General features: G+C 45.6%; 1 protein-coding gene across 1 annotated transcript; it reads right to left on the reverse strand.

Annotated features, from left to right (window-relative positions):
- Nucleotides 1-8991: 8991 nt before the first annotated feature.
- On the reverse strand, nt 8992-11755 carry LOC8028916 (FMRFamide receptor). Its single transcript, XM_002402310.5, has one exon. The coding sequence runs from the start codon at nt 11715-11717 to the stop codon at nt 10155-10157; it is 1563 nt and encodes a 520-aa protein (XP_002402354.2). The 5' UTR covers nt 11718-11755; the 3' UTR covers nt 8992-10154.
- Nucleotides 11756-12267: the final 512 nt, after the last annotated feature.

Raw genomic sequence — 12267 nt, forward strand, 5'->3', positions numbered from 1 at the left:
ACCCTGCACTCCTCCTCAGCTCCTCCTCTCCTTTCTTCCTCTTCTCTCCCCCTCCTCTGCCCTCCTCATCCTTCTCACCTCCTTCTCTGTACCCTCCTCTCCTCTGCCTGCGTACCCTTCCATCCTCCTCCTTCATACCCTCCCCTCTTCCTCCTCCATACACTCCCCCCCCCCCTCTAACAGTCTCCCTGCTAAATTTAGCTGGAAAATTGACGCTACGTGACCTCAACAACAATTCAGTTTCCCCGCTAAATTTAGCGGGGAAAATGGCGTCACGTGACTCCGTGTCACGTCACCCGTCAACAAATTCAGTTTCTCCTCTAGATCTAGCGGAGGGATTTAGGGGGAAAATTGACGTCACGTGAGCCCAGTTCATTTTCCTGCTAAACTTAGCACGGCGGTTACACGGAAGGCGGCGCCTCTATTAGCGCCGAGATGTTTCGGTGGCGCCCTCTTATGGTTTCCATCCGTGACGTCACTCCCTGGATTTGCCTCGCCGTGACGTCACCAGTTGTTATCCTGGCCACTTACCATCGGGCGCGACGACGAGTTCGATGGTGCGTTTAAAAAGCACAGTAGAAGCTAGGAGCTATCGCAATCCCAAACTAACACCGTCAAAGTTGACAATCTGACAGTGCTCATATGCCCATGGTTTGGCCAATCGTGGAAAGCTGACCCCAGCGACGCTTTTGGCCGCGCACATCGCCAATACGCGGAAACGGGCGCCTAAGAGCTGCGCTCTAAAATGAAGCTCACAAAGCGTATCGTGTAAGAAGCCCCTTAATTGGGCGTTTCTCGATGCGCTCTACAACTTTCCAGTCCACACCTCGGCTCTTAAACGAGTAAATAACAAGATAGTTAATTAGTGTTAATTAACTAATTAACTAGGCGCACTGGAAAAACAAAATTGTGCACTTTCCCAAAACGGTGTCTAGCAACTTACATTTGGTTTCACCCTCGCAGAGCGTGGAGTTTATTTGTCAAGTTTGGTTAAAGTTATCTGGGATACCCTGTATATATATATATATATATATATATATATATATATATATATATAACTTGTCAAAATAGAAGGTCCAAAAGAAATATCTTCACATGACCAATGAACATGAACGCAAGGTTAGCCAGCTGTTTAACTGAAATCCGCCGTTATGCCTAAAATGTTACTTCGCATTGGAAAGCAAAGATATATATGTTAAAGGTAGGGTTCAAGGCACACACAAATGTAAATAGTAGCTTGTTCTCTCCACTCAAAGATAAGCTCCTTGTAGTCAACACTACATGTTTATGCGTTGTTTCCCCACCTTCATGGGACACTCAGTGACTGTAAATAAATAAATCGATATAAGAAAAAAAGATCACGATTATCATTATTCAGTAAGTGTTTTCAGTGGAAACTAAAATCGTACCCTGTAGATCAGGCATCCATCTGTTTTCGCAACGCAAATCCATCAATATACGACTTTTATGCCTTAGCAATGTTTACCTACCGAGCTGGACCTACAGAATGAATTGGACGACTTATAATGTAGCGATTGACAGCTTTAGAAACGCAAGATGTCGAGAGTAGCCAGCATCTTATTATGAGTGCTTAGCCAACGAGACTGCTGCATTAGCCAATCAGAATACCGGCCAAGCAATCAAGAAACCCAGAAGTGTCCTCATAATAAAACAACGCCTTGAGCCTCCCAAGCCGTCAGCGATAATTGTAGGTCACGAGTCGGTTGGGCGCTTGAGCAACACCACCTAGACAGAAGGCCTCCGCATGGTTTCCTCTTCCTCTATGAAACGTCATCACAGTCGGATCGCGCTCGGTCGGCTATTGGACCCGAGCCCGACCTTCGACGCACTGATTGGCCACGAGCCGCAGCCGAACACTGACGCAGCACTCGTGCCCAATCTCTCGCCTCGATCGATCTGACTATGATGACGCGTGTGGAGGCCTTCTGTCTAGGTGGTGTTGGCTTGACGCACATTTTTTAATCTTTTTCCATCCCAATCCTTCTCCTTGACTGTTGTGTTAACGAAACCCACTATTATAAACTAAAGTACACGCATTTTTACCCGTTCTTTTACCCGTAGAGCCAATACAGCTATTCGTGGCGAGAAGTTTGGGTATCGCCGCCGGGTGAAATTTGTTCACAACCCAGAGTGAGGATACTTCAACTTCCCCTGCTGGTGCAAGCACGTGCAACGCTAAGCTTCTATGCACTATGAAATTTAACACATTATCGCGTGGATTGCACGTGCACTACCCAGAATGAGGCAGAGCCGTTTATACTGAGAGAGTTTGGCCTTCTTAAGGAGATTATAACAGTCTGACAACCACAGCAGCGTAGTCTGACAACCGGGGGATGACTACTTCCGTCCGCCATATTGTGGCTCTGACTCATAGGAACTCTACGCGATTTCTCAGGAATGAACAAGACAAAGAAGTAACGCCATATTGTGTTATCGCGAAATCCGCTTGTTCTAGCGGCCAACAAGCTCCGCCCATCGGCCAAACTCTCTCAGTATAAACGGCTCTGGAATGAGGAATACAGAAGCGCCCCTAGCGAGCTTTTCACAGCCAATACTTCGTTCCTTACGTTGTGTACAACGCTGTCAAAGCTGCTAGCGCTAGCATCGAGTTTGATCTCGTTGATCCTTTGCACGCGTTCTCGCGCAAACGAAACCATAAATGAATTATCTATGGTTTCGTTATGAAAAGAAGATGTACTATGATTTTGGTAGGGCAAATGATGAATTCGTTATTGACTATCTTGAGCAGTGCCTGGATAACTTCAATCAGCGGACTGAGGTAAAGGAAATGTGGCTGAGCTTTAAATGTATAGTGGGCCATTGTCTTGCTTATTTTATTCCAAAAAAGACAAAAAAAGATAAAACGCCGAAACCCGTGGATAACACGGGAAATTCTGCACGTCAAACGGAAGCTGAAAAGGCTTCGGAAGCGTCGATTTGATTATGTAAATCAGCAGGCGAGGCAACTAAAAAGCTTAATAATAATAAAAATAATAATATTTATTTTGGTTCAGGAGAACCGCGGTGCCGCAGAAAGGCAAGTAGCCCATACCAGGAAGGCCTGCGGCGCCGCATCTAAGGACGATGGGATGAGATTGTGTACAGACGACAAAGATGTGCTGACGATGTTGAAATGGAGCTTGTCGGCGAGGGAGGCGGGATGATGTTACGGGTGATGTGGGTCCAATGTTGTTTAGTGAGTTGCTCACTAAACAACATTGTAAAATTGGCTAAAGAAACATACTATACAAGGACGTTACCTGAATGTTTGCTATCTAACCCTGAAAAGTTCTGGCCTCACCTATCTCCTACAAAAAGTGGTATTAAACAGATATCTATTGACGGCAGCCTGGTGAGTGACAAGGCAACAATAGCAGTTAAGTTCAATCAGTTTTTCCAGTCTGTATTTACAAGAGAGTCATGTCAGAACATTATTATTCCACCCGCAGATGACATGAGCAGTTTTATATCTTGTCGCACTACTACTTTCACTTGATAAAAAAAAATCCCCGGGACCAGATGCTTTGCCGAATGTCTTCTTTAAAAGATATGTAGAACGGGTGGCCAAATACCTTGTACGAATATTTTCTATATCAATCAAGGATGCTGCATTACCGAATGACTGGCTAGTCGCTAGAGTTGTCGCTATAAAGAAATCTGGCAGAAGTGACTCAATTGATAATTATCGTCCTATCTCCATGACTTGCACGGCCTGTAAATTACTAGAACATATCATAACCAAACAACTCGTTTCTTTCTTAGAAATGCATCATGTTCTAAACCCCAACCGACATGGTTTCCGCAGTGGCCTGTCAACGGTAACCCAGTTGATTGAATTTTACCATGAATTAGCCACCGTACGCAGGTTGATTCAGTGCTCATCGACTTGTCGAAGGCATTCGACCGGGTACCTCACCGCAGACTAATTAAGACATTAATAGACCTCGGAGTTCCCTTTTCTTTGACTAGGTGGATCAATGCATATCTTTCAAACCGTCGACAATTTGTGAATATAAATGGTACTTACTCAGGGCTGTTAGATGTTCATTCTGGGGTGCCCCAAGGTTCTGTCTTAGGGCCCGTACTTTTTTTAACTTACGTTAACAGTTTGTCCCCATCCACTGAAGATGTCCCAATTAAGCTAAGAACGTTTGCCGACGACTGCGTTATTTGCTGTCCCGTTGTTGAAATACAAGACCAGATAAAAGTGAGTGATGCGCTGGCTAAAATTGCGTCTTGGTGTCGTGAAAATAACATAAAGATTAATATTAGCAAAACTCAGTACATGCATATTACAACAAAAAGAACTGTCTTAAACTTTAGCTATGAGGTTGCTGGCGTAGTATTGACTGAAGTAGACAGTTACAAATATTTGGGAGTGATTTTGTCTTGTGACCTCGGGTGGAAAAAGCATGTGGAGTATGTTAAAAAGCGGGTAACTAACAAATTGTGGTACCTGAAGAGAACGCTCGGTAAAACTCCCCCTTCCGTTAAATTTCTTGCGTATAAGACAATTATTAGACCTGTGTTAGAATACGCGTCTGCAGTGTGGAGCCCATGGCAGAGCTCTCTGGTCAGAGAACTCGAAGATATTCAATCGCTAGCAGTGCGTATAGTTTTTTCAGATTTCAGACGAACTACGTCTGTGACCGAACTTAAAAGAAGAGCCCTCTGTCAAACAGAAGAGAGAGCCAACGGTTGAAGCTGTTCTTTCAGATTTTCAAGAACTGTATAAAAACTGATGGCTCCGTTTACCTAAATCCAAAAAGTTTTTACTCGGAACGCTTGCATCACTCAAAGACCGTAGCCCCTATTAAAGCTCGAATAAATAGCCATAAACTATCTTTTTTTGTGCATACAATTGATTTGTGGAACAGCCTTCCCGGTGATGTTGTCGATATTGATTCACTCTGTTCTTTCAAAAAAGCCGTAGATATTATTTTTCGGTGCTAAGATTGCTTTTTGTTTAGAACTGTTGTGTTTATAATTTGCATGTGTGACACTGTATCACCCCACTCCTGCCTTGGCCCTATACTAAGTATTCACTGGCGGCCATAGCTGTGTGCGCGACTGCTGAGCGCGTGCTGAAGGCTAGCTTCCAGGGTTCTTTTTCAACGTGCATTCCACACCGTCAAAATGGCCGATCTTAGCAGCCTATTAATGGGGGCTCGTTCTGAGCATACGCTCTAGACAGCACCCACAAATATGGCGCCCAGTGAATACTCCTTATATTGGGCTTCTAAGGTATAAATAAAGCCACGCTCTCGCGCCAGACCTTTCCAAAAAAAAAAGCGTGCGGCCGGTGCCAATTTGAACGTTTGTGTGTATGGCACGTGCTTTGCTCGCTTTCCGAAGCGATGAACATGCACGTGCTGGGTTGTGACGATCGCACGCTTGACTGTGATTTTGTAAACGTTGGAAAGAGAGCATTGATGGGGAGACCGGGAGAACTCATGATTCATGAGTTGTTGCTGTTTCATGATTGCTTTGCACCTTTTTTTTTTATTTTTTTAAGGAAAACAGTTCTCGACGTGACTGTCGTCGCTGTGGATTCAATTGCTCTGAATACACCCGACGAAACGTTTTATACTGACGCTACGGTTGCATGGTGTAAATCAAGCAAGGCCAATAGGCATCGCACCGGCGATCCTATTACCCTCTCCACCAATATCTTGCACAGAAAAAGAAAGAAAAAAAAAAAGATCGCAATATAGTTAGGGAGCGGGAGAAAATTGGCTTAGAAGGGCGGGAAGAACCATATGTTTGTCTTCTTAAACTAAGGCTAGGGGGCGCAAGCTACAGCCCGTTACCAAGGGTATAGCTATTAACCATTTGTATTCAGAGCCATGTACACAAAAAGTTTGGTCAATGGGAGGTGCGGGCAGAGCCAGGGCGTGCACCAGACGCAGAAAGAGTGCTTGGCATGCTCTCTGGCCAACCAGAAGCCGAAGAAAATCCTCTAGCGGTGGTAGCGAGAAACAGTCTTAATCCTTTCAATATGAGCGTAAGAGTTAAATGTAGTAACCCTTCATGGTTGAAAATAGAGTGCACGTAATGTTTCGATCATGATCATGCAGAAATATGTAAGTAACGAATGTGGCCGCTCGAACTCTGTTTTGCTCGGACATGGTGTGACGGCTCGGTCGGCAGATTCCTGGCCCTCGGCGATTTTGGATGACCGTGATTGAAACATCACGTGCACCACATTTTCAGTCACCGAGAGTTACTGCGACGCACTTATTAAGTTTGTTTCTCGCGACTGCCGCCAGGATAATATTACGGTTCCTGGTTGGACACATTCGAATTTGTGAGGACGCCCTGGAACACGCCCAGCTGCAGCTTTCGGCCAATGGCACCTCCTCATGTGTCTCCTATTGTCTCCTATACTTCCCAATAGAGAGTTTTAGTAGATCGTTCCCATGACTCCGATAACGATACCCGATACTCCGCCACCGCCTCCCTTGTGCATGCATAGTATCGTTATCGGGGCTATCGGAGGTATAGGAACGATCTACTAGAACTCTCTAATGAATGGCCAGACTCTACATATACGATTCTGTTTGTATTAACACCCATCTATCCATACATGATGCCTTCCCTATGCGCGATAGGTTTAGTCGGTGATAGGAAACGCACAAATACGACGAGCACCATGACAATGCGCTTTTTGCGCTTTGAATTGGCTCAGTCACATCGTGGCGTGGGCTGCACTCGGACAGGCGGGAAACAGAGCGTCGCATTAAAATAGGATTAGCTTTCTCTTGGACGCGCTCCATTCTTAGAAATGTTCGTGCGTCTACTGTCGAGCACAACGCTCGGAAATCCAATGACCGCCATCTCCGGAGTGAGCTCAGCGAACGGCAAGGTCGGAAATAGGTTCAGTCCTAAAAAGAAAAAAAGAAGTACGAGATGGGACATTGGGCATGATGTGAGCACGTGCTCATACTCAAGCGATGCACTGCGGACTTTATCCCAAAGTCTTAAATGCATATTTTAGGCCACGTCATTCGGGCCAGCTTCCACCCCGAGGGAGGTTTTTTTTTTTTTTTACTTACCCGCAAAACACTCGAAGAGCCAACGTCTGCAATGTACAAAATCAGCTCAGCGAATGATGAGGCGGAACACCCGTTTAGACATAAAAATGAAGTCTGCGCTCTGGCATTACGCAATGCAAAGCGTCATGCTTACATTGCGTAATGTCACAGCGCAGACTTCATTTTGAGGTCTAAACAGATGTTCCGCCACATCACTCGCTGAGATGATTTCATAGATCGCAGGGATTGGCTCTTCGAGTGTTTTGCGGGAAAGGAGACGAGCAGGCATTTCTTAGAGTATAGATGTAGTGTTGTACGGAACGGCGTTCCAAAGAACGGCGTTTCAGGAACGCGTTCCTTTTAGGAGGTACGAAGGAACGCCGCCGTTCCATTTTGCATCGGTGGAACAAGAACGGGAACGCGTTACATTTTTACGGGAACGAAAAAAAGAAACGGCGTCCTTGTTTTCATCTAATGGTGTAATTTTTAATTTCTTGCTAAGAAGGAAATTTAAAAAAAATGAAAAGATAAAAACCATACTTCTAATATGAGCAGGATCTCGTTAACCTTCTTCTTACTTACGTTGTTTTTTTTTGTTTTTTTTGTGGGGTCTTCGCTTAGTAACAGACGGGTGCAGGAGATGTAGTGGACATTAGTTATTTATTCAGTGCCCGAGACTGCGCTAAAAAATGCAAAAATTTTAGACGAAGGAAAAGACAGAAGGAGAGACGTCTTAAACGCGGCAACTTTTTTGTTTTGTTTCCAGGCATCCTCATACGCCCAGAAATATAAGGCCGACTAAAGCCATCACTTAACTTACACGCGAACACACAGGTACGCGCACAAGCACACGCACACGGACACACACGAAAAAAATACAGTTACAACAAAAGAACCGGTTATCAGGCATTGAATGCACCCTTATATCCTGAACATTGGTCGCTTAAAATATACACGACAAGTAACCTTTTTTTTTCCTCTCTTCAAACTTCAAAACCTTCAAACTAAACAATCCAACCTTCACGAAGAAGGAGTTGTAGTTTTTAAGGCTGACCTTCCAAAAGTCCTACCCTCATCTCCACTTGTTGTTAAGTTCGAACTTTTGTTAAGTCGCGCTATGTTGGTTAACAGTACATTTGGCTCGTCTGAATGGCCCACCACAAACAAGAATGGGCCTAAACACTGAGAGTTTTAAAGGTGAAGATATCGACAAACGAAGCCTTGCTTCCTTTTGTTTTCTTCTCCTGGTGTGCTTCCATCGCGACAATCAAATTCGTATGTTGCCATTTCATAGAATAGATAGACAAAAATACTTCGTTTGATGTAACTAAATACGGTAATCAGCACAATAAAAAAGTAACGTATATGTAACACTACGTTCCATTTTTTTTAACTGTAACGGAAACGAGTTCCTGTCTCACAGATGGAACTTGCAACGGCAACGTGTTCCAAAAATTTAGAAAGAGGTATAGGAACGAGTTTTCGTTACTCTTATTGAGGAGCGTGTACAACACTGCCTAGATGTTGTGCATATTACATTTTTCCAACACTCTCGTTTTTCCTGCCCACTTCATTGGATGCTGAAAAAGTAGAAAAAAAAGAAACATCCCTCGAATGTACGTTTGTTTTTTAACCATAGTTTCTTCCGCAAACGGACGGCTGTATTCAGGGGCGCGTGGAGATTACGGTTGAGAAACGTTTCTTCTGAATTATACAAAATCCGTACTTACGTCTCGAGTGATGCTTGTCGTTTGACGCTCTAGTAGAATTAGGCACTTATAAAGACTCTAAAACCAGAAATTCAAAACCTTACCTTTTTATGGCAGTAATCAAGTCGCAAGCGTTGAGAGTTTGGAGTCGTTTCAAAGCCCAATGGTCTTTTTGACGTATCTTATTGCAATCTGAAAGCTCGAGGCAAATGGGGCGAAACACCATGTTTGTGACAAATATTTTTATTGTCGCAATTGGCGATTTCATATTACCTACACATAAATAACGCTAGCTCCATTCGAAACCGTTTTGTAAATAAACCGAAGAAAGCATTTGATATCGTGTCTTAGGTTATCCTTATTTTATAGAATTTGTTAGAATTTCATGAACATTTACACGCTTTTCAAAATGCCAAAATGTGCACACAATCTGAAATACGTAGCATATACCCATTTTTGATTGATAAAAAGTTGCTTGCGAGGTAACGCGTGCAATAAAGGATTTAAAATATCTATGAAACTTTATATTAAAGAACTAAAATGGTGCGATGGAGGTAAAGTTTAGTTAAAGTTTAAAACTAGCCAACAACAGGTGTCTCGTTCAGGGACACTTGTTCGAAATACAACGTTCAAAGAGACACCTTAAATATATATTAAAAAAACGAGTTCTCAAGTTTGCTCGACTGGAGTTTAATTTTCAAGGCAACCCAAGACACAGTGTAGGCATCTTGAAACAACATATTCCAGACACACATTTCAAGAAAACAAACGGCGACTACACTGACGTGAGAGTTCTTCACTCAAAACGAAAACATGATATGCATGCTTGAGGCTAAGAATCAACGACTCGTGCTCTTCGACATATCCAGGAGCCATTGGGTAAAAATACAACTGTACACAAACCGTTCGAGCGAATCAAGAGCTTTCTACGCTCGTCCACCCATAAAACTTTAATATCTCCGAGTGGCAACAAACGACTAGACGAATCACAACCCGAGGGGCTAAAGACGCAAGTTTTTTTGTTTTACGAGAGGCCCGTGAAAACTAGAGAGCGACAGTTTCTACAAAACTATCTTCCGCCGGTTTTTCGCTTGAGATTACAGCGCCGGCGAAACAAGGTTCGTTTGTTACTAAGGGGCTCTGGTAATCCGGTCCGGATTAAACGACTAAGAATAGCTGCGCGGGCGCAGCAGCTTTAAAAGCGATTCTGAAAGCTCGACGATCGTCCAGCACCGTTTTCATACACCCCCTCACATCCTTTTGTCTTAGCTACCTTCCCGTGGAGTGGCGGGAGAGAGATACTTGGTCAACGGGTCTCGCCCAAATAAACCTCTCAGTGGTCTAAAAGCCATCAAGAGCAGTGAGCGCCCGAAGCCTGAGAATATTCGTCTCAAATACTGGAGTGTATGCACTTGTTCTGCGGCACGCCGTCGGCCGTGATCACAACAACACAGTCTTTAGCCCCTTTCAGGCCTTGGTTGCCGTCAATCTTCCTGGCTTGCCGTAGTTTCTTCCAGAGAGAACAGTTTCTGCCGCAGTTACCATTCTTGTCACTCGTTCCACTGTTGGCGTCGTCACCGTCGCCCGGTGCGGACTCATGATCGGGAACACTGAGCAGGTTTCCGGGCCCGGAAGTCCGTTTGCTGGAGTTATCGGTGAGCGAATCCACGGGGGCCGTGGAGTTTGAGCGTTGGGAACGCACTGAGCTGAGGCGACGGGTAGCGGTGTGATCGTCGGAGTGGTTGACCCCGGCGCCGGTGTACTGGTAGACCGATTGAAGGCGTACGAAGCGGCCCTCGGCACAAGGGCAGAATATCTGCAGGAAGGTACGCCGATACTTCTGGCTTAGAAGACAGTACAGAATAAAGTTTCCCGCCGCGTTGATGGACATGAGGAAGTTGAAGATATTCCCCAGCGCGAAAACGAGCATCTCGTCTTCGCTGCCTTCCTCGGGGACCCGTATCGAAGTGTAGAGAAGCGTCATGGCCGTGGGAAGCTGACAGACGAAGAACAGGATGACCACGGCGATGAGCATGACGGTGATCTTGTTCTCTTGGTTGTCCCTCGAGGAGTCCGTCCTCAGGGTCATCTTGGAGCGCTGATTGCGGGAAATGTGCACGGAACGCACGAGGAAAGCGTTGAACACAGCCAGGAGGCAAAAGGGCACCAGCGTAAAGAGCACCACAGTGAGCCAGTAGTAGATCTTCTTGTAGAGCTCGTTCCGTCCGAACTCCGAGTAGCTCATGCTGACGATGGTGGAGTTGGTGACCGGATGCTTCTCTTCAATGACCGCGTACTCAAACGGCGTTGGCAGCGTGAGGACGAAGCAGAACACGACCACGGCTATCACCGCCTTCCGGGCCCTCGATTCGGTGCAGAGCACTTTGCCCTTCATAGGGTGACAAACCGCGATGTACCTCTCCACCGTGAACGTGGCCGTGATCCACACGGAGGTGTTGCTGCACGTGTCTGTCAGCAGGAGGATAAATGGGAAGCAGCGAAAATAGATGTGCAGACCTTGCTCCTGGATGAACTCGTAGTGCTTGAGGGAAAGGGCGAACACGCCCAGGAGGTACATCATGTCCACTATGGCGAGCGCGGCCAGGTAGTTGTTTGTGGACGACCGCATCCGGCGGCGAGTCATTATCACGATTGTCACTGAGTTGCCCACAACGCCGATGATAGTGATTATGGGTACCAGGACCCTCTGGATCCAGAACCGGCTGCTGACGAGCAGTTGACTGTAGGAGGACTCCGTGTAGGGTTCTGGCGAGCTGGTGGGGTCCCATGAGGAAGTCGTGGGGTCGCAACCCTCTGCTAGGTTGCACGGGTAGTCGGCACTGTCGTTACCACCCGAAGGGTAGAGGTACTCGGAAGAGTCAGGCCCACACAGCCAGGACGGCGCGTTGACTAGCCCGGCAAGGCTGCAGTTGTTCAGGTAGCTTGACTGCATCGCAGAGGCTTCGACAGGCGGCTTGCCTCGGCTGTTGGCTCCCGTCTCTGAAGATGCAGGGTAGGCGGCGAGAAACAGGTTCTGCGAAAAGCGAACAAGAAAAGAAAACTCCGTTAACCACAAGGAACCACAGTGACATACATAGAGGAATCATATCGAACGTGTAATATACTTTGTCAAGTATTTGTATATTTAAAGGTACTATAATGCAACGCCGTGTATTAAAAAAAAAAAAAATGCCGACACTGTATAAATAAAAATAAATAATACCAAGACCTAGATATTGTTCAACCATGATTTATGTATTGTGGGTAACCTGGGGATCAAAGGCATTAGCCCAGGTTGCCCCTCTGCCAAATCGTCAGTGGTCATTTCCACCGCAAGGGGGCCAAGGGCAACTGGCCACGCGAGCGGCGCTCCGCCGCTGATAAAGGACCGTCGCCACGTATACGCGAGGGCTCACTCAAATTTTTGTAATGCACTGAAAATATAATTTGAAATTAATTTCACTGTTCAGGACTAGCTGCCCCTATTCGAGGTCCCCGACATC

The sequence above is a fragment of the Ixodes scapularis genome, unplaced genomic scaffold, assembly GCF_016920785.2.
Source record: "Ixodes scapularis isolate PalLabHiFi unplaced genomic scaffold, ASM1692078v2 PGA_scaffold7__128_contigs__length_106722199, whole genome shotgun sequence".
In the NCBI taxonomy this organism is placed as follows: domain Eukaryota; kingdom Metazoa; phylum Arthropoda; class Arachnida; order Ixodida; family Ixodidae; genus Ixodes; species Ixodes scapularis.